The sequence below is a fragment of the Xenopus tropicalis genome, chromosome 1 (genome assembly GCF_000004195.4).
Source record: "Xenopus tropicalis strain Nigerian chromosome 1, UCB_Xtro_10.0, whole genome shotgun sequence".
NCBI classification, from domain to species: Eukaryota; Metazoa; Chordata; class Amphibia; order Anura; family Pipidae; genus Xenopus; species Xenopus tropicalis.
The window spans coordinates 193,916,762-193,940,370 of record NC_030677.2 but is presented as its reverse complement, the minus strand read 5'-3'; the positions used below and the strand labels follow the sequence as shown (position 1 = coordinate 193,940,370).

The 23,609-nt window shown below is 40.9% G+C and overlaps 1 protein-coding gene across 1 annotated transcript; it reads right to left on the bottom strand.

Annotated features, from left to right (window-relative positions):
* Positions 1-202: 202 nt before the first annotated feature.
* On the bottom strand, positions 203-21,941 carry emb (embigin). Its single transcript, XM_002933045.5, has 9 exons — positions 21,206-21,941; positions 14,084-14,170; positions 11,717-11,891; positions 9,451-9,539; positions 8,322-8,449; positions 6,315-6,597; positions 3,322-3,355; positions 3,167-3,244; positions 203-2,361 (listed from the first exon to the last, which is right to left on the bottom strand). The coding sequence occupies exons 1-8, from the start codon at positions 21,288-21,290 to the stop codon at positions 3,187-3,189; spliced, it is 939 nt and encodes a 312-aa protein (XP_002933091.2). The 5' UTR covers positions 21,291-21,941; the 3' UTR covers positions 203-2,361; positions 3,167-3,186.
* Positions 21,942-23,609: the final 1,668 nt, after the last annotated feature.

The window sequence follows — 23,609 nt, the reverse complement described above, 5'->3', positions numbered from 1 at the left end:
TTATAATGGAGCTCAGGCTCCCAATGAGAAGATCACAGGCCTTCCGGAAGCCTCCAGAGACTGTGGCAGAATCAATTATATTAACCTCAGCAGCTATGTAAGGTACAGTGTATGTGGCTCCCTAGAAATAGAAAGATTTTAATTACCTTTTTAGTTTTTTCTGTTATTATTAGATTTTAGGAAGAATGAAGAACACACAAGCTTCTGGGTAACAAGGCGAGGCTTCCGTTTATTAAGTTCCACAAAAATTAAATCTGTCTTCACAAATAAATGGAAAAAAAAGTTGCTTATTGCTATTTTTCCGATGATGCATTTTTAATCTGAGACCTATCTCCCCAGACAGTGGCTTCAATAAAGTACAAACTGTGAGAGATATAAGAACTATTTTATTTCGGCCTCTCCATCTCAATAAATCTCAATACATCTAGGGGCATATTTATTATGCTGTGTAAAAATGGCGTAAAAACGGCGTAAAATTGGCGTAATTGTTTTACGCGTTTTTTCTTCCACCGGAACTTATGGAAAATAACGGCGTAATATCCGGCGTAATATCCGGAGTTCAGATGGCGATCTTTTCCATTTATTTTACACAGCTTTTTACTACGTTTTTTCGGCGAATTAGTTTTACACAGCATAATAAATACGCCCCTTAGTGTTAAAGCCCCATTCTCAAATAAATCATAGTTGGAAATTGGGGAAACGCAATAAATGCCGTCATTGGGAAAATAAATCATGATTTGTAATACAGTGTAATGTAGGTTTTCCTAAAACACAAGCGTATTTACCAATTCTAATGCTTGCCCGAAAAAGATGTTCATTATACAGGTATAGGACCCGTTATCCGGAAACCCATTATCCAGAAAGCTCCGAATCCCACTATTAGGGGAAATTATTGTTAATATAATAAACCAGAGTTCTGCTTAAATGTATAGTGACCCTTTTTTAATTTTTAATGATTATTTTTCTTAATACTATTAGGGGAAATATGAATTTATTTGTGAAGTTTTTAAACTGGCCCATTTACATAAAAGTTATTATTTTGTTTGTCTGTTTACAAACTCATCCCTAAAAATATATTGAAAAACTCTAAGGGGCAGATTTATTAAAGTGTGAAATAAGAGCTCACTAAAGAAAAACTCATCCATTTTCTATTCGCTCTTATGGGATTTTTAGAATCGTATCTATCAGATGGAGCATTTATTAATATTGGTATTTTTTGCGTGATTTGTGTTTTTATTAAGCGTCACAACCACAAAATCTACTAATACAAAACTTTGCCATCTAAAAGCTGCTGAACTCAGTGGGCAGCTGTGATGTCTCCAACTGGAAGATCTTTTTTGCTTCATGGTATGAATATTGATAGATAGGCCTCCAACTTTTACCCCTTGAAAAATATGCATCTAAACATCCCATAGGATAGAATTGTTCTGACTGAGTGAGCTCTAATTTCACACTTTGATAGATCTGCCCCTAAGTCCCCTCCTCCATATAACCCAACAGCTATTCATGTTGTTAGGTGTGCAATTATTCAGTTAGGACATACAGAAACAGACATTTCACAGGACATGTTCTGTGGGTTTAATGTCAAACGACTGAGGAAACCCCACAAAGCTGAACTCAACCCTCTCTGGATATGCTGACACAGGCTTTTGCATATATTACAGAACGTAGGCAACAAAAGGTGACTTTTTCGAAAGCTGCAAGTTGATGAGACAGTTTCAGCCTCATTACAAAATCCCAGTATATTGGGTTCGCTCTATAATAAATAATAATTTAATTGCTGTGAAGAACTCTACCACAAAGGCAACTGAAGCTACGTCAGAAAGGAGTTTGTTCCTGAGCAATTTACCTATACAATCAGTTATTTTCAAACTATATTGAGCCCCCCACACCACCACCTTTCTTGGAGTATTAATACACTTGGCTACAGTTATGCCATCAAGAAAACATACCTGCAACCAGGGTGTAAGCTTAAAAGCTATAGGTAGACCAGCCTTAAATAAAGAATCTGGTTTACACAGCTGTACTGAAATGAATGGTGTTCCACATTCATCACTAAAGTGTGCTCCATGTTATATTTTAATTTATATAAAGACCTAGTATAATTGCTACAATACTAGCTAGTATATATGCTACTATATACAAGAAAAAAGCATAACCCTGAAGTCATATAGAGGCATATATATATAAAGGCAAAGAGAAAGGGTAGGCATAATAAGGCTAGTTGGAAGAGGTAATGCATCGGGTACTATCGACATCCCGGATTTCTTCACAATACATGGATTTACTTGACTTATGAAAGCAGAGGATCATGTGTATTTGACAGTATTGCAGTCTGATTGGACCATTAAGAGGATGATTCTATGAAGACAAAATGGAAACAAACAAGTCTGTTATTAGAAGAGGTTCCAGAGGCACCAACACAATCATGGAGACCAACCATTTCTAAATTAATGTATTTTCCGAGACGACATGTCAAAGGTTCTGTCTACTAAAGAGCAATAAATGACATTGTATTAGCTTTGGCCATTTCCTGTGAAATCAATATCCTTTTGCTCATCCTGGAAAGTATAATATATTTCTGTTATGCTCAAGTTATCATTAAATGATAGTATATCAGGATATCAGGTTAGTATAACAGCTTGGCAATAGCTTTGGTTTACTTTTCTTTCATTTACACATAGGTATGACTGATCACTTAAAATGTGTGCAGACCATGCCCTAAGGTTGTTCAATCGCCCCAGGTTTTTTTTAGCTCAACACAGACTTACAAAAATACATAATAACATTATTATTATTGTGGGAGGAAACCCATACAAACGGCAGAAGAAAATACAAACTTTTCCTGAAACAAAAGCATAAAGTAGCAATTCTTGTGCCACCATGTTTCTTATATTTGGTTTCCTCAATGGAAGGAAATAATGTATATCTCTTTCAGCTGGTTAAATGGAGATGCTTCATGCAAAGGTCTTGGAATAAATATCATCCAGAAATGGCAGCTCCCTTATGTCTATCAGCCGCACAAGTTATAGAAATTCAGATTTTTAGAGAAAATACATATGAATAGAGGCAATGTATGAACTTTCTTGTCCGCACAATCTGTATTGCTGCCCTTGCATTCTATCCCTGGCTCAGTATGACTTGTTATAAAGAACAATTCATTTACCTTTCGGGTTTCTCAGCAGGTTAAACTTTGCGTTGGCGCGCCGTGCTGGATTCCACATTAGTGCTTTCCTCTGATTTCCTGAAATGGAAATGTGAATATTAAAAAAAGAAGAGGCAAAATCACATTGTAAATATAATTTGAAGAAAAACACTCACAGGTTCTCAGCTTGCTCTGTCTCATTTTGAGCATCTGTAAAAAAAAAATACATTTTGACATTACTAAAAATATATATATTACAGCCGATATGTATTTATTTATTGAGAAAAAAATCTGCTTTTCTACGCTTCCTCTGGCTTCTTTTAGATACTGTGCTCACACACAATCTTGGGGCACACATACATGCTAGCTTCCATCAGCCATTGATTGGACAGGGCTGCATCTCCACTTCCACTCTTCTTCCTGATTCAGTTAGTATGCAGTATTCAAGTAAAGTGTGCAAAGATATGAGAATAGCACTCAATAGTAAATAGTAAAAATAGTATATATATATGAAAAAAAGATTATAAAGATGCCCACATGAATCATACTACAGTCCCTTAGACCGATTCAGCAGCTAACTACCGACGGGCCTGCCTGACCAATATCTGGCCTGAAATCGGCCATATCTTGACCGGGCAGGTTAAAAAATCTAGTCTGATCGGGGACCCTATTGGCTCGTTGATGCGGTCCCCGAACCGACTTTGCCTATACCCGTCGTCATAATTCGATCGAATTTGCCTGGATTCTCCCGATATCGCCCACCCGTAGGTGGGGATATCGGGAGAAGATCGGCTCATTTGGCGACATTGCCAAGCGAGCGGATCTGAAGGTGTATGTCTACCTTAATTCTGCTGCACTGCCAATGTTAACTGGGAAGAATGGAGTAAAAATCTGGGACATAGTGTATCTGCTCAAATTATAGACATATCCTTACTGTGCAAAGCAATTGTATATGGGGAGTGAGCTTGAACAAGGGCAGCCTTGGGATTAAGGGCATAGTATTATCTCAAAAATAATAATAGGAATATTCACACCTGCATGAAATATCATGTCTTCCCATTGAGTCAAAATGACTTGCACTATTTCTCTAATTAAATAGTGAGGGATAAAGTAACGACCATTAGAGAGACTTGGCATTAGAACTTTGAAAGATGGACAAGCACTCAGGCAGGTTTTTATATAAGGGTTTAGCCTTAAAACTCATGATTGTGGGAATCAGGACAGATAGGGGCCCATTCATTAAAGCACATATTTTTGCTCGTTAACAGCGTGATTGGAAAAAATCGGAGTAACCATGATAATTTCTGATGTGCAAAAAATTATTTTCTTGGTCGTACGAAAATATTGTGGTTGTGCTCCGAAAGTCACAAAATTTTTGGATCCGATCGATCGTAAACGTCGTGAAAACCTTTCTGGCTTTGAAACTTCAGTGCATGATTTTAGAAGCCTCCCATGGGACTCAGTGGGACTCTGCAGCTCCAACCCGGCCCAAGGAAAGTCTCCCATAGGGCTCAATGGCACTCTGCAGCTCCAACCTGGCCCAAGGAAAGTCTCCCATGGGACTCAGTGGGACTCTGCAGCTCCAACCCGGCCCAAGGAAAGTCTCCCATAGGGCTCAATGGCACTCTGCAGCTCCAACCTGGCCCAAGGAAAGTCTCCCATAGGGCTCAGTGGCACTCTGCAGCTCCAACCCGGCCCAAGGAAAGTCTCCCATGGGACTCAGTGGCACTCTGCAGCTCCAACTTGGCCCAAGGAAAGCCTCCCATAGGGCTCAATGGCACTCTGCAGCTCCAACCCGGCCCAAGGAAAGTCTCCCATAGGGCTCAATGGCACTCTGCAGCTCCAACCTGGCCCAAGGAAAGTCTCCCATAGGGCTCAATGGCACTCTGCAGCTCCAACCTGGCCCAAGGAAAGTCTCCCATAGGGCTCAATGGCACTCTGCAGCTCCAACCCGGCCCAAGGAAAGTCTCCCATAGGGCTCAATGGCACTCTGCAGCTCCAACCCGGCCCAAGGAAAGTCTCCCATAGGGCTCAATGGCACTCTGCAGCTCCAACCCGGCCCAAGGAAAGTCTCCCATAGGGCTCAATGGCACTCTGCAGCTCCAACCCGGCCCAAGGAAAGTCTCCCATAGGGCTCAATGGCACTCTGCAGCTCCAACCCGACCCAAGGAAAGTCTCCCATAGGGCTCAATGGCACTCTGCAGCTCCAACCCGGCCCAAGGAAAGTCTCCCATAGGACTCAATGGCACTCTGCAGCTCCAACCCGGCCCAAGGAAAGTCTCCCATAGGGCTCAATGGCACCCTGCAGCTCCAACCCGGCCCAAGGAAAGTCTCCCATAGGGCTCAATGGCACTCTGCAGCTCCAACCCGGCCCAAGGAAAGTCTCCCATAGGGCTCAATGGCACTCTGCAGCTCTAACCCGGCCCAAGGAAAGTCTCCCATAGGGCTCAATGGCACTCTGCAGCTCCAACCCGGCCCAAGGAAAGTCACCCATAGGGCTCAATGGCACTCTGCAGCTCCAACCCGGCCCAAGGAAAGTCTCCCATAGGGCTCCATGGCACTCTGCAGCTCCAACCCGGCCCAAGGAAAGTCTCCCATAGGGCTCAATGGCACTCTGCAGCTCCAACCCGGCCCAAGGAAAGTCTCCCATAGGGCTCAATGGCACTCTGCAGCTCCAACCCGGCCCAAGGAAAGTCTCCCATAGGGCTCAATGGCACTCTGCAGCTCCAACCCGGCCCAAGGAAAGTAACTATACCAAAGCTTGAATGAATTCCGAAAAGGTGGTAGTCTTTGCGAAAAATACAACTTTTTTGTGGAAGTTAACGCAAACCACAAAAAAGTTGTAATATTTTAGCAATATTATCGTGGTCATTACGAAAAGTTCTTTAACTTGGAAAAAATATGATTTTTTTCTGAAAAAAAAAAAATCATGCTTTCATGAATGGGCCCCATAATGTAACCCCTACAAGGTTAAACTGGTAACTATCTTAATTGGGAATAATTCCCTTCCCCTCTGACATATTTGCTTATGCAATGACATCCCCACAAATGAGACTTGCAGTATCATTTAGCCTTAGTGACACCTAGAATGATTTGATCTTGTGAAACTATGGTCTGATAACTCTCCACCTGAAGTATCTAAACATAGATTAAATGTAGGATTTCTCACCTGGCTGGGGCTCTTTCTTTTTTGTTTTCATCTCATAGACCAATATAACAGTGACCAGGACAGCCACTTCGGCCGCTATTATAAAGAAGACCTTGAGAGGAACCATGTAACTGAGAACACTGAGCTTGACTTGTCCTTCACTTTCTCCCACTTTAAAAATGGCCTTGCAAATGTAGGTCCCGCTGTCTTTCTCAGATAGGGCTGATACCTGCAGCTTTGTTTCATTGGCTCGTTTGTGTTCAACAGTATACTTGGTGGAGTCCAGAGACATATTTAACTGAACCTAGAGTAAGAGGCAGTGATAAAAATGTCAGATATTATTGACTGATACACAATGTTCTGATTTTCCCCTCCCAACATTTATTTTTACTATGTTGTCAAAGTAAGGGAACTGCTATGGGTGTTATGTAACAAAAGGCACTGAGTTTGCCCAGGAGCAGTAACCCATAGCAACCAATCAGCAGGTAGCATTTACTGGTCACCTGTTTGAAAGCAAACATCTTATTGGTTGCTATGGGTTACTGCTACTGGGCAAACTTAGTGCCTTTTATTACATATTGGGGGTATGTATAAAAAACAGAAATAGACTCCTAGGGTGCTGCAGAATAACCCGCAATGCATCTGATAGCACACAGCATGATTTATTGAGTGCATTTAAGTGATTGAGGGTATTTGTAGCTTGGTGCAGGAAGCAAACATTTTGAGAAATATTGTCTGCAGTATCCACCAATGGGTACCCCTCAAGCACTTTTTAGTGTATTTTTTAATTATGTTTATCTTGGTTTGGGCTTAGACTAAGAAAAAGGAGTCATATAATACATGTATGGGATCCGTTATCCAGAAACCCGTTATCCAGAAAGTTCCAAATTATGGGAAGGCCATCTCCCATAGACTCCATCATAAGCAAATAATTCTAATTTTTAAAAAATAATTAACTTTTTCTCTGTAATAATAAAACAGTACCTGTACTTGATCCCAACTAAGATATAATTACCCCTTATTGGGGGCAGAACAGTCCTATTGGGTTTATTTCATGGTTAAATGATTCCCTTTTCTCTGTAATAATAAAACAGTACCTGTACTTGATCCCAACTAAGATATAATTAATCCTTATTAAAGGTAGAATAATCCAGTTGGGTTTATTTAATGTTTAAATTATATTTTTTAGTAGATTTAAGGTATGGAGATTCAAATAATGGAAAGACCCCTTATCTGGAAAATGCCTGGTCCCGAACATTCTGGCTAATGGTTCCCAAAACCTGTACTTTATGGGTGAGGATCAGTCTCTGTATCGTAAGGTCACCCAAAAAGCAGATCTTTGGCCATCTAGCCACCCAAGCTGGGGTCCAACTGTAATCCAATGGTTTGGAGCCAACAATCAACATGGGGGCCTGTGCAGACCCATCCCAGGTCAATAGGCTGCTTTACATTAAAGGTTCACCTTTACATTAAAGGGGTGGTTTACCTTCAGATGAACTTTTTTGAAACACAGAAAATAATAAAAAAATGAAACCCAAGTGCAAAATGTCTCGGTATAGAACAACCCCTTTAACTTTTAGTATGTTATAGAATGCCTTATTCCTAGCAACTATGCGTTTCCACTTCTACATCTTTTCAGCTGTCAAATGGGGGTCACTGACCCTGACAGCCAAAGCCTATTAACAAACAGAAGAAAGGCTGCGCTCCCATAGAGTATAATCAAATATGTAGTTTTATTCAATAAAATGAATGCACTAACACAGTATTAGAAGTACATTCAGCTCATCGCAAATAACAGCCCAATGCGTTTCGTCATCTCTAGGACTTCTTCAGGGGTATATCAAAGTTTACATGTAATATTTATACAATAAGAAAGGAAGTGACATCAGTGCTCAAAGCTCAATAGTGCACATGTGCAAAATACATTAAAAATCAATGTTTTAGCACTGACTGTATGAAACTTAAAACCGATGAAGTGCATTAGCAGAAGTTTGAACATTAGTAGGAGCCACTCGTACCCCATCTTACCTTTTCGCTTTCGTTAACTTTGTACCAGATCCATTCTATTGGATTGTACTTGGAACTATCACATTTCATGACAATGGAATCTCCATTATAAGTGACAAGGGGTTTGTCTACACCTTTAACTGCAGGTACTGAAATACAGTGAAAATGTATTATTAAGGTAGAAAAATTGGTCTAGACTGCTCATAAAATAAAGAACAGGCTAAGTTTATTCACATAAAATTACAAGATCCACAAGTTATCTTGTGAAATACCCCTGGGGGTGTCAGATTTGCCCAGTGTTGATAACTGAGCCCCATGGTGTCCAAGATTGGACCATTCATATTTCCACCAAAACCTGTTCCCTCCCTCCATTTAACATAAGAGTCAACTACAGTAAATCACCCTACATCCAGTTTCCCAAAGTAGGTGTCTGGGTGTCACTTTAGACCAAGGGTGGACAAACTACGGCCTGCGGGCCATGTGCGAGACTTGGCGCCCGGGGACTGTGTGGAAATGGCATAGCGCTGGCCCGGCCCGTCTGTCAAATTTTAAAAGTCAATGTGGCCCCTGAGCCAAAAAGTTTGCCCACCCCTGCTTTAGACCCCTCCCTCACTTTCTCAGATCATACTGAATCCATGACCAGAACATGGTGCTTTTCTCTATACAATACTGCAGATACCTCCCTTCCTTTATCCTTCCTTCTACTGCTAAAAGATAGATCCTCTCCAGGATCAATGGCTGTAACATCTCCATCCACTACAATGTAACCTTTCTGGTGGTGCTGCCTGTATCATCTCACCTGTATCTAAACCTCTGCCCAGCACCTCACTACTAAAGTCTCTCTCCTGGCTTTGATTGAAGTGATGCCCCCTTGCATCAGGAAGCTGCCACACTGTCTTCTCAAAGCTTCTCAAAACTGACTTTTTGGAGAAGAAAGTCACTAGTCTTCCACTGCAGCAAGGAACTTATACACTTGCTTCCCTCTCCATTTCATCTGCCTGTCTCCTCTCCGAATAGAGTGTAAGCTCTTCTGACAGGGCTCTTATCCCAACTGTAAACTGAAACTCTTAGGACTTAAATATTTATTTACTCAAGTATTTATTTATTCTCACTGTTTGACAAGCCCATAAAATATAATGTTACTTCTTACCAGTTATATGAAACTCAGCTTTAACTTCTGAACTTCTGTTAAAAATACAGGTGTAGGTTCCAGTCTTGCTGGGGTCGGACAATACAAATCTAAACAGAGTAAAATGTTTTGTAAAATACTAGTACTTTATATTTTGGTAAAATAGGTTAAATTGTTGCCCCCAGTGAAACTAGTCACATCCCTGTTACCCCGGCCTGATACTACTCTTCAAATAAAGTAGCAGCCCAAGGTTCTAATTGAGGAGCACAATGCTGCCATCTTGTTCTGGAGTCCCAGGAATTATGGTGCCACCCTGGGTGCTCCTTAAACAGTACCATGGGCTGGTCCTTTTTTTTTAATGAAGAGGAGTGCCAGCCTGGGGGAACAGCTAAGAATCACATGATCAACTTGGAACCTCCAGTGATTTTACCCTTCCATTTTCTTTAAACACAAGACCAGTACTAATTTTTAGTATTACCGACAATGACAGCTGAATCATGGTGGACATCAGGAATATTTATTTGCTCAGAGTGAGTTTATCACTAAAAAGGAAAATCTCCTTAAACAGACTGACACCATAGTTTATCATATATACAGGTATGGGACCTATTATCCAGAATGGGACCTGGGGCTTTCTGGGTAAGGAAAAAAATAATTTAAACATCAAATAAACATTAATCCATAAGGATTAATTATATCTTAGTTAGGATCATTCACAAGGTCCTGTCTTATTATTACAGGTATGGGACCCATTATCCAGAATGCTCAGGACCAAGGGTATTCCGAATAAGGGGTCTTTCCGTAATTTGGATCTCCATACCTTAAGTCTGCTAAAGAATCAATAAAACATTAATTAACCCCAATAGGATTGTTTTGCATCCAATAAGGATTATTTATATTTTAGTTGGGATCAAGTACAGGTACTGTTTTATTATTACAGAGAAAAGGGAATAATTTAACCATTAAATAAACCCAATAGGGCTGTTCTGCCCCCAATAAGGGGTAATTATATCTTAGTTGGGATCAAGTACAGGTACTGTTTTATTATTACAGAGAAAAGGGAATCATTTAACCATGAAATAAACCCAATAGGGCTGTTCTGCCCCCAATAAGGGGTAATTATATCTTAGTTGGGATCAAGTACAGGTACTGTTTTATTATTACAGAGAAAAGGGAATCATTTAACCAAGAAATAAACCCAATAGGGCTGTTCTGCCCCCAATAAGGGGTAATTATATCTTAGTTGGGATCAAGTACAGGTACTGTTTTATTATTACAGAGAAAAGGGAATCATTTAACCATGAAATAAACCCAATAGGGCTGTTCTGCCCCCAATAAGGGGTAATTATATCTTAGTTGGGATCAAGTACAGGTACTGTTTTATTATTACAGAGAAAAGGGAATCATTTAACCAAGAAATAAACCCAATAGGGCTGTTCTGCCCCCAATAAGGGGTAATTATATCTTAGTTGGGATCAAGTACAGGTACTGTTTTATTATTACAGAGAAAAGGGAATCATTTAACCATGAAATAAACCCAATAGGGCTGTTCTGCCCCCAATAAGGGGTAATTATATCTTAGTTGGGATCAATTACAAGGTACTGTTTTATTATTACAGAGAAAAAGGAAATCAATTTTAAAATTCTGAATTATTTGATTAAAATGGAGTCTATGGGAGACGGGCTTTCCATAATTCAGAGCTTTCTGCATAACGGGTTTCCGGATAAGGGGTCCGATACCTGTATAAGTATAATTATTATTATTAATAAGGAAAAGGAAATCATTTTAAAAAATTAGAATTATTTGATTAAAATGGTATGTAGATGGCCTTCCCATAATTTGAAAGTTTCTGGATAATGTGGTTTCCAGATAACGGATCCCATTTCTGTACCATGGACAGATGAGGTGAGTTACTGTAACAACAATATAATTGGTTGAATTCTAAAACCTCTGAAGTGCAAGCATGAGTTGAGCAAGAACAGCATATTCATATATTGGTTATAACAGCACATTCTATTCCCAAAACATGGGAGGTGGATGGGCCTAGAGTAAGGCAAGTAGCAGCAGAAGTGATTTGAACAACAGGGGACCCTAAAAGCAGATGCTAGGGTTCACCAAGAAGCTGCAAATGCATAGTCATGGTGAGGATTTCAGTTGGCAGCTATTACAATGGTTAGTTTAACAGATGGGGGGGGCAGGAGAGGCAGAGATTGAGGAAAACATAAAAACTGCCGACATACATTTCAGGGGCCTGTTATTTGAACACAAAAAGCCCAATGTACTCACTCATAGACGGTGTGACATTTATTGTCTGAGGTATTATTCACATTAAGCAATTTTTCACTATCGTGTTGCCAGATGACATCACATTCCCCTGGATCGCTCGAGAGCTTGCACTCCAGCCTGACGCTTGTAGTGTTGCTGATCAATATTTTCGTCTTCTTTGTTTCTGATGACCAGCCTGCATAAGGGAAACAACATACACTGCATATTGGGTATATCAACCTGCAGCCTACACACTGCTGCTGAAACACCACCAAGGCTGCAGAGCCAAGGGACAATGGCTGAAGGTCGTAAGGTTGGTCATGAGTCGGAACTTGGTGGAAATCTCCAACTGATAGCTCCGGTTTATTGGAAAGACAAGTTGCATAAAAATCGGCATCACAGAGGGCTAACATCCATTGACTGGAAATGATATTAGAAAGTATATTCTGAAACTGTTGTTAGACAACTTTCCATCCAACTGAAAGATTCAAGCTCACAGCAACTCTCCTCTACTGGCTACTGGCCCCGATTTTATATACAGGTATGGGACCCCTTAGCCGGAAACCCATTATCCAGAAAGCTCAGAATTACGGAAAGCCCATCTCCCATAGACTCCATTTTAATCAAATAATACAGAATTGTAACACTGATTTCCCTTTTCTCTGTAATAATAAAACAGTACCTGTACTTGATCCCAACTGAGATATAATTACCCCTTATTGGGGGCAGAACAGCCCTATTGGGTTTATTTCATGGTTAAATGATTCCCTTTTCTCTGTAATAATAAAACAGTACCTGTACTTGATCCCAACTAAGATATAATTACCCCTTATTGGGGGCAGAACAGCCCTATTGGGTTTATTTCATGGTTAAATGATTCCCTTTTCTCTGTAATAATAAAACAGTACCTTGTAATTTATCCCAACTAAGATATAATTACCCCTTATTGGGGGCAGAACAGCCCTATTGGGTTTATTTCATGGTTAAATGATTCCCTTTTCTCTGTAATAATAAAACAGTACCTGTACTTGATCCCAACTAAGATATAATTACCCCTTATTGGGGGCAGAACAGCCCTATTGGGTTTATTTCATGGTTAAATGATTCCCTTTTCTCTGTAATAATAAAACAGAACCTGTACTTGATCCCAACTAAGATATAATTACCCCTTATTGGGGGCAGAACAGCCCTATTGGGTTTATTTCATGGTTAAATGATTCCCTTTTCTCTGTAATAATAAAACAGAACCTGTACTTGATCCCAACTAAGATATAATTACCCCTTATTGGGGGCAGAACAGCCCTATTGGGTTTATTTAATGGTTAAATGATTCCTTTTTCTCTGTAATAATAAAACAGTACCTGTACTTGATCCCAACTAAGATATAATTACCCCTTATTGGGGCAGAACAGCCCTATTGGGTTTATTTAATGGTTAAATGATTCCTTTTTCTCTGTAATAATAAAACAGTAACTGTACTTGATCCCAACTAAGATATAATTACCCCTTATTGGAGGCAGAACAGCCCTATTGGGTTTATTTAATGGTTAAATGATTCCCTTTTCTCTGTAATAATAAAACAGTACCTGTACTTGATCCCAACTAAGATATAATTACCCCTTATTGGGGGCAGAACAGCCCTATTGGGTTTATTTAATGGTTAAATGATTCCCTTTTCTCTGTAATAATAAAACAGTACCTTGTAATTTATCCCAACTAAGATATAATTAATCCTTATTGGATTTTTTAGTAGACTTAGGGGCTGATTTACTAATCCACGAATCCGAATCCCGAATGGGAAAAAATCGGATTGGAAACGAACATTTTGCAACTTTTTCGTATTTTTTGCGATTTTTTCGTCACCGTCGCGACTTTTTCGTAGCCGTTACGACTTGCGCGAATTGTCGCGACTTTTTTCATAGCCATTATGACTTTCGTGAATTGTCGCGACTTTTGCATAGCCATTATGACTTTCGTGAATTGTCGCGACTTTTGCATAGCCATTATGACTTTTGTGAATTGTCGCGACTTTTGCATAGCCATTACGACTTTCACGAATTGTCGCGACTTTTTCGTATTGAGCGCTCGAAAAATTTGCGCCAATCCGCGAAAAAGTCGCAAAATACCGATCATTACGAAAAAAAAGCATTCGGGCGCTTTTCGGACGTTCGTGGATTAGTAATTGTGCCCCTTAATGTATGGTGATCCAAATTACGGAAAGACCCCTTATCCGGAATACCCTTGGTCCCCAGCATTCTGGATAACGGGTCCTATACCTGTACTATAAATCATAGTGACTGTACTTGCATATAAATAACACAGACCTAAGATTCTAATCTAAAATAAGGCCCCCTATGCACAGAATAAAACTGTTAAACCCCCCGGTACCTGGTATGTCAATAGTCTCCTCGATGGCTACATTGCTATGTGCGCTTCTGTCATTTTCTGCAGGATCACTGGGAGTTATGGTTTGAGCTACAAGACAAAAAAAACCCAATACATTTTAATTTCATTTTTCAGTCTCAACTGATTAATGGTTTTAATTGAGCACCTACAGAAAGCTCAGACCCACAGCAGCTGTGTCCTCCCTAGGATAGATGTGGCCATAAATTAATTCTATGCAAAGGAAACAATTAAAATCAGCCTTGGGCATTGGGAATATTTTAATTTTCTTTCACATTTCTCATGACTATGGAACGTCGGACAAGCGGGAGCCCATAGTGGCAGTGGCACCTTGATGCAGCGTTGCCAATAAATAAGCCCTGTGTGACAACAATAATGACAATACAGTGAATCATAGCTTTTTTTGTGCTTGGTATGTGGCTCATTTTTTTCTAGACAGAGCATGCCTTCCCACCACACTTAAAGGGGAACTCTGGCTTCTGAACCACAATTTGTTAAAGAGCCCCACACAATACAGAAATTCTAATATACCTATCACTGTAATCTGTTCCTTCAAAAAGTATGAATAAATAGCATTTTTATATGCTGACATCCAGCTGCAAAACAGTTCTTTTCTTTCTGCATCATTTGTAATCCTGGCAGGGGAGGAGGGACTAAAACATTAATGTTACAAATTGTAACAACTTCTCCACAGCTTACAGACTGCATGAAGGAACTACATAACCCACAATGCCTTGCACTGTGATGTTCCTTTCCTTACTGACATCACATGTGCAGGGAATTGTGGGATTGGGAGGATGCAGGCTGAAGGCAGGCTGAGGGCAGGCAACTACTGTTACATTTTATTTGAGTCTCAAAGTAGTCAGCCAGATCAGCAGGGGAACAGGGGGTGGGGCTTAGGGAACTGTTCCAAACCATATTATTACTTAAAAAATAATGAAAAGGCTGCACATTTTTATTATTTAATTGATGTATATTACAAAGTTGCTTAAAATTATGTTTGTGGGAGTTTCCCCTTTAAAGGAAAAGGAAAGGCTAATAAAGAGTTCATCTCAAGCTGCAGGCATACCTTCAGTTGTCTCAATAGTGCCCTTAAGTCTCCCCATATTTCTCCCGTTCAGATGATCAGAAGCCTCATAAAAAATCAAACGCTGAGATGTGCCTAGATCCTGGGGCTCGGTCTAGATCTAGAGGGTTGGCCCCCTCAATTATGGAGTGCAAAGAATTTTGGCCGGCACAACAGGTACAATGCAAGCAGGGCTTACCCCTGCGTGTTTATTTCAAGTGAAGCAATGTTTTGGGGGCAGACCCCTTCGTCAGGCATACAGAGCAATGTAGTGTGAGATCGTATATAGGTACATAAACAGCATATTCATGAATTGGTACAATGTGAAAAAAAAAATCGCAACACCCAACCCCATGGTCCAAATAATAGAATCCAATTGGAATAGTCCTTATAAAGAATCCAAAAGGTATACAGTCCAGTAACTGAAACACTTGTAGGGCAAAAATATCCCAGTAATTGTGTACGTATATATGATCTCAAACTACATTGCTCTGTATGCCTGACAAAGGGGTCCGCCCCCGAAAGTTGTTTCACTTGAAATAAACACGCATGGGTAAGCCCCGCTTGCATTGTACCTGTTGTGCCGGCCAAAATTCTTTGCTGTCCTTCATAAAGCCATACTGATTACTGCCCATAATGCCATTCTCCAGAACATCATTTTGAATGTGATCCCTTAATAAGCCTTTGAATAACTTGCCCTTCGCAGATGTCAAACTTGCCGTAGATATTCCTGTTATTATTTCTGAATGACTGAAAATCATATATTTTAGGCAGCCTGACCAAAGATTTACCCATCAAAGGCACTGTGGCAAAAGGCTGGACAGTGGGCCTTAAGGAGACCATGGTATATGGAACCTGCATGTTGGTGTTAGCCTGGGATAGAAGTCAAAGGACTATGGTGCATCATTGTTTATGATGGTATTAAGGTTTAGAATAAAACCTCAGTAAAGTCAAAGCAGGAGCTAAGACCCCTCCAAAAAAAGGACTCCTTGTACTAGGGCTTTAGCATATGGTGAGGTATGATAAAATGACATGACAAATGACAAAGTCTATTAAGTGAGCAGTCTAGACATATTGCTTGGATGGATAACCGTGTTCCACCATGTCATGCCATTTTAATAGATTAAATATCAAAGTTGTAGGAACACGGATAGGCTCAACAGCAGGACTTTCCTTGCAGAAGTGCTTTTTGTGCCATTTTCCCTTTATCAATAAATAGATTACTATTTTTGCACTTAAATGAACACAGCTAATTGTGTGAGGCCAAAGCAAAGTTTGCTCCATCTGTAGCTCCATCAAGAAATTAAAACAGGACAACAATCCTCCAATATTCTAGTTTACCCTAGTGTTAGAGAGAGAAGAGAATATCTAACTCTAGTGCACTGGGGAGGTGGGCTGTAAAGACTGTGTCCGTTGTAAGGGCAAGTGAATCCTAGCGACACCACACAGAAACGTTAATCTTCCAGCTTGGACTACAGTGATCTGGAGAGCTACTGGTGTTACTACAGAATGGCTCAGTCAGGCCTAAGGGTCCTTCTACAATTAGAGACCTCCTGAAAGATGACTGTCCCAGCAAACCAAGTCCAACCACACCTGTAAGACCTGGAAGAATGAGCATCCACAAATGGCCACCAAGAGAAGACAATACGTTAGGTGTTTCGGAAGTAGGGTTGCCACCTTTAACTCTTTTGAACTCTGGGCAGGGGGAGGGATGTCAGTGGGTGGGGCAGGTGACATCAGGGGATGGGGCTATGATGCAGTCATTCGCTATTGGCTGATTGTGGCATCATACAATGGACCTGTCCAAATTTCCTAATCTGGATACCAGACAGGCAATTTTGACCATGACAGCCCATGCAAAAAAACAGACCCAAAAATGTGGAACCCTATCTGGAATGGACACTGCCATTCAAATAATTCTGCTTATAACGACATTCACACGTGTGCATATAAAACATAAGGCCATGAAACCTATTTAATAATACAACGGTGCCCGGTAGGTTGCTGCGTGACTCCTGCCTCCCACCCTTCTCTTGGTGAGACTGACCCTTGTTTGCCATTTAATCTTTGCAATATTTCAGATTTATTTATAACATCTTTCCATCCAGTTGCATTCTGTAATTAACATATGGATCAGCCCTAATTAAAAAAACGTCTAAAATAGCCAATAACAATGAGTCAGTGTTATTTCATATTGGGGTTTATAGGCGCGGGGCACCTCCTTCCCTTACTCACCCAGCAGTTTATTTTTCTGAACATCTTTGGCGCTGGCAGCTGCATGTATTAGTGTGTCAATGTGAGTGACTATCGTTTAATAATAAATAAGGGAATTTAATTAAGTTACAACAGCTGCTCGTGCTTCAAGGACACATTTTGTAGTTTAATTAAGGAAACATTATTTTACAGGGAAGGGAGCTTGATATTTTTGGTGAAATATGCACAGGGCTATTTTCAGCTGATAATGTAATAAAAAGTAAAAAGTTTGTGTAGTTAATACATTAGTACAGGTATGGGATCTGCTATCTGTAAACCCATTATGGAGAAAGTTAAGAATGTAGGAAAGGCCATCTCCCATAGACTCCATTATAAGCAAATAACTTTAATTTTTAAAAATGTTTTCCTTTTCTCTGTAATAATAAAACAGTACCTTGTACTTGATCCCAACTAAGATATAATTACCCCTTATTGGGGGCAGAACAGCCCTATTGGGTTTATTTCATGGTTAAATGATTCCCTTTTCTCTGTAATAATAAAACAGTACCTGTACTTGATCCCAACTAAGATATAATTACCCCTTATTGGGGGCAGAACAGCCCTATTGGGTTTATTTAATGGTTAAATGATTCCCTTTTCTCTGTAATAATAAAACAGTACCTGTACTTGATCCCAACTAAGATATAATTACCCCTTATTGGGGGCAGAACAGCCCTATTGGGTTTATTTCATGGTTAAATGATTCCCTTTTCTCTGTAATAATAAAACAGTACCTGTACTTGATCCCAACTAAGATATAATTACCCCTTATTGGGGGCAGAACAGCCCTATTGGGTTTATTTCATGGTTAAATGATTCCCTTTTCTCTGTAATAATAAAACAGTACCTGTACTTGATCCCAACTAAGATATAATTACCCCTTATTGGGGGCAGAACAGCCCTATTGGGTTTATTTCATGGTTAAATGATTCCCTTTTCTCTGTAATAATAAAACAGTACCTGTACTTGATCCCAACTAAGATATAATTACCCCTTATTGGGGGCAAAACAATCCTATTGGGTTTATTTAATGGTTAAATAATTTTTTAGTGTAATAAAATAATATTTTTTTAATTTTTTACGGAAATATCCCTTATCTGGAAAACCACAGGACCCAGGCATTCTGGATTACAGGTCCCATACCTGGGTACTGAGGTTTATCCGTTTAGGGTAATGGCATTTCAGCTGATGGATAAGGGCCTGATTCTCCACAATGACACTTGTCATTCACATGAATAGTCACCACCAGCAACAGTGATTTTTGGCTCAGTGGGTTTCTAGGTGCAGACCCTGTACCTCTTATTATATCACCGCCAAACTTGCTTGGGGGAATTAAACTGTAGGGGTAATGTAGCAAATGTTGCAAAGTTTGCTCTAGGTCATTGATTTAACTAGAAAGTACTGGGCCCAACAGCAAAATAATTATATGGCCCCTCTAAACTTTAAGAATAAGAACTATTTAAAGAAATGACTGTCTGGGTCCCAAATGCCCCCTGAGCCCCCCACAAGTTTCATGGTCTACTGCCTCTATTGTTATGCCCCTGCTCAGTTTTACTTACTTACTTACTGCTTTTGAACTGTTGACCAGTAAGAACCACCTTCTGATTGGCGGCTTTAGGTCAATACACTCTGCTGCTTTTTTTAAAAACTTACAGCCTAACCCCCATATGTATAAAAAAAAAAAAGACACGTAGGGGCATATTTATTATAGTGTGTAAGCCAACATCACTAGTGATGTTGCGCATAGCAACCATAGCATCAGCTCGTTGATATGGTCCCCAAACTGACTGTACCTATGCTCGCCATTTTTAATTCAATCGTTTGGCTCTAGGGCCAAACAATTGAATTAGCCCAATATCGCTCTCCCATAGGTGGGGATATATGGAGAACAGGAATATTGGGAGAAAAGGAAACCATTTTTAAAAATTAAAGTTATTTGCTTGTTATGGAGTCTAAGGGAGATGGCCTTTCCTAAATTCGTAACTTTCTGCATTCCAGGTAACAGATCCAATACCTGTACTAAGGTATTAACTACAGAAACTTTCATTTTATTATATTATTAGTTGAAAATAGCCCTGTGCATATTTCACCAAAAATCTTGTAGTGTATGGCTGTATGTGTATGGGCACCTTTTTAAAACAAAAGCAAAGATCTGATTGGTAGCTATGGGCAACATCACCGGTACACACTGAAATAAATAAGCCCCTAAATTTGCCCAGGTGCAGGAACCCATAGAAACCAATAAGATGGTTGCTTATAAGCAGGTGACTAGTAAAAGCTGCCTGCTGATTAGTTGCTATGGTTTACCGCACAAAGGGCCGTGGTTGCCTTGGGCTGGTAGAGAACCCAAAACATTATATAATTTCTAGCCTACTTCTTTGGTTAGACTTTAGTTCACCTTAAAAGGCCTTTAGCCCAGTGAATTAAATATCTCCTAAACACTCTGATAAATTAAATAAAGGCAAACAAAACTCCCTGCCAACCAGCTGCCAATTCAACTTCACAGCAAGAACAGGGTTCTTTCTTACTGTTCTTTCATATTGTAGGTATAATTCACAATTATAGATCCCCCATAGGACTAGAAAGGCATCCAACATGGTACAAAACCCCCTCGATCAGAAGGGAATTCCAGAACCTGAAAATATATTGAATAAAGAAACAATGAAATCTACTTTGCACCTGTCTCAGGCTATTCACTCTCGTCACTTGCACCATAGGAGGAAAGTCAGGCATTTTATGGGTTAACAGAGCCAGAGGTAAGGGTAGGCAGCTACAGTACCTTAGGTGCAACTTGGGGGGATGTTTTTTACAGAAAAAAAATCCCACAGTTCCAGTCTGCTCCCACTGCACTGAGCCCTCTGCACATAGCTCAACGTAGCAAAAGTCCCAAAGTTTATAATAGGTCTAGTAACCCATAGCAACCAGTAGCTTGTAAGCCAATTTCTAATCAGTGTCACTGGTGCAAACTTTAAGCCTTTGGGGCACATTTCAAAGGTGTGAAAAATGATTTGTACCAAATAAAAAAACTGCAGCGATCAAAGCGGCTATTTTCCAGCATTTGTCTCTATAATACAACCCCACCCACCTCCCGCTTGGGCCAAACAATATAAAAGCACAAAGGACATATATCAGTTTATCAGCTATTTTATACTTTCACAATATCCATCATGGAGGCCTATAGATGTTGCTGGATACTTGCATGACATCCCAGAATAAAATATCTTTAATTCTGACTCCAGCCTTACTGGTGCCTTTAAATGAGTACCTCATGTTCATCCAACCTTTGGGTTATGTCCCCACACTGTGTCCCCTTGCTGATTAGTGCAGGGGTAGGGAACCTTGTTGTGTCACCATGATCCATGGAATGCAGAAACAAATAATCAAAAAGAGGTTTAAAACTATTATAAACCCTTTTTGAGTCCCATAGCTGAACCTGTAACAGAGTGAGGGTCCCCCGAAGGCTAAGACACTGGGGGCATGGGGGGGGAGGGCAGAGCAAAGGCTTAGTACATACAGCGCAGCACCTCCGTGTGTCCTTGCGGCTGAATAAATAATGCACTGTCATCCCATACTATCTACGGTCACCATGATGCTGAACTGCAACTCGCACACTTTTACAGTGACATACGGTTCCATACGGAATAAAGGTTCCCTGTAACCCAGTGAGGCAGAAGCGCAACTCCCTGCCGCGACCCTCAAAAACTTTGCGCACTGCGCCTTCCCGGCTCATCCGCTCACCTTCCAGCCCATGAAGGTCAGTGAGATACAGGGAAGATCCATGTACTTACCGGGTCCTTTCTCTGTGCTCCCAGGAGCAGCCACTGCCAGCAGCCCGCACAGGAGCGCAGTGATGGGGGAGATGGAGAGGCGCATAGTCCTGGGAGCGGCTCTGGGAGTCGGTATGGGAGTCAGTGTAGGAGTCGGTATGGGAGTCAGTGTAGGAGTCGGTATGGGAGTCAGTGTAGGAGTCGGTATGTGAGTGAGTCAGTATAGGAGTCGGTATGGGAGTCAGTGTAGGAGTCGGTATGGGAGTCAGTGTAGGAGTCGGTATGGGAGTCAGTGTAGGAGTCGGTATGTGAGTGAGTCAGTATAGGAGTCGGTATGGGAGTCAGTGTAGGAGTCGGTATGGGAGTCAGTGTAGGAGTCGGTATGGGAGTCGGTATGGGAGTCAGTGTAGGAGTCGGTATGGGAGTCAGTATAGGAGTCGGTATGGGAGTCAGTGTAGGAGTCGGTGTAGGAGTCGGTATGGGAGTCAGTATAGGAGTCGGTATGGGAGTCAGTATAGGAGTCGGTGTATGAGTCAGTATGGGAGTCAGTGTAGGAGTCGGTATGGGAGTCAGTATAGGAGTCGGTGTATGAGTCAGTATGGGAGTCAGTGGGAAGGGGTAGCGGTGCTGTGCTGCAGTCACTGTGCGCTTCTTTGTGGTCCCCGTATCCGGAAAGACGCCTGGTTGTGATGCTGACACCTACAGCATCTGTGGCCCTGGCTTCCTTCCTGCCAGCATCTGGGCTAACAAAGGCTCCTTTCTCTCTCTATTCCTTTGTCTCTCATGTCCCCAGGCTCAGCCTCTTTGTCCTTTTCTAGCCATTTGCCCTATTCTTATAGCCTTGGGCTTGTGTTTGCACTCAGAGTATAGTATAAGAGCAGATATTGTTTTAACTAGTTCCCTGGTGTTACTATAACTACACAGGTAATAATGTACCCTTAACTGTCAAATATGGGTGGGATGGAATAGGGTGCTAGAATGGCCCTGGGTAACTTCTCACTATAGGATTATAATTATTCCTTTTTAATACATGACAAATATTATTTCAGAGGATTAGTTGTTTTGGGAATTCTGGGAGTTGTAGTCCAGTGACAGCGTAAGAATATCTGATATGCTCTGACAGGTGACAGGGCTGTGTTGCGCGCCCAGTGCTGGGAGTTGCAGTAGAGTTCTGCAGCGGGTCTGGTAAAAAGGGGGTACCCTGGGGGTTGCAGGTAGGATTTTTGGATGAAGGTATAGATGTGGGTCATTATTATCTATAATATCTATATTTTTATGTCACTTCTGGTTTGCAGCAACAACACTTGCTGGTTGTCAGTGGATCATGGATTTGGTTGTGGATAAGGCATTGGGGTTGGGGAGTGGGTCCCAGCAGGTAAAAATGCAGGTTGCAGATCTGGGTTGGGTCCCGGCTTCAAAAATTGGTTCTGCGATAAGTGCCCTGTAACTGAGCTTTAAGGAGCAGGATTTTGCCCCCCTTAGTGCAACATTCAGATATCTTCATTTAGACTGAGATGGGTGAGGGGAATGCTAATGGCGTATGGATTTCAGCTCAGCACAGGCCTACTGAATGAATGATTTATCACTCTCTGCTGCTGGGTTTTTCATCAACTTGATCTTTGTATTGGATTCGGGTAAATGTCGCAAGCTGGTGGCTTGTGGGGCACACGGCAATGTTGGGGTGAGGTGTAGGGCAGGTGGGCAAATAAAAGTGGGGTGGGGGGCAGATACAAGATGAAATTGCCTTGAGCATCAGCACCTCTTGGTCCAACTCTGTATAAAACTGTCACTGTATTTATATTAGCAGCCCCTTGGTAAATAAGGCATCAACAGTGACAGTCAGTAACATCGTGGTTTTAGGGGAAAAGATAAAGTAGCATTTGAAAATGTATTTAATGTATATTGAAAAATTGCTTATAGTAATTTGGCAAGGTTTTAGGGATTTACATCCTCAATTGTTTCTGATCTAGGGGCAGGCAGAAGAGGCACAATGGTGTGGGGGCACTAAGACCTTAGGTTAATGGGGGGGGGCTTGGTGGTGCCAACGTGGTGGTGGAAGAGGGGGCTTTCCTGGGGCTTCCTTAATGGCCCATTGAGCTCTGCAGTATTGTACACAAGTCTGTCAGATAGAGAATACGGGACTTCTGAAAACAAAAAGAACAACCCCAGAATAAAAATGACGCCTCCCCTATAGGTATAGGCAAAATTGAATTTTCTGTCTACTCTGGTTTCTTTATACTGTTACATAAACACTTCATACTTATTCATGACCTGGGTCACAACGCTCTACAAAGTGAGAGCAAAATGACTTGACAATACTGTAGAAATACACTTAAAATAAGGCAAAATGTATGAACACACATACTAAGTGAGTATTAGGGGTATATTTGCCAAGCGTGATGCGGATGTATTCAATAAAACAAAA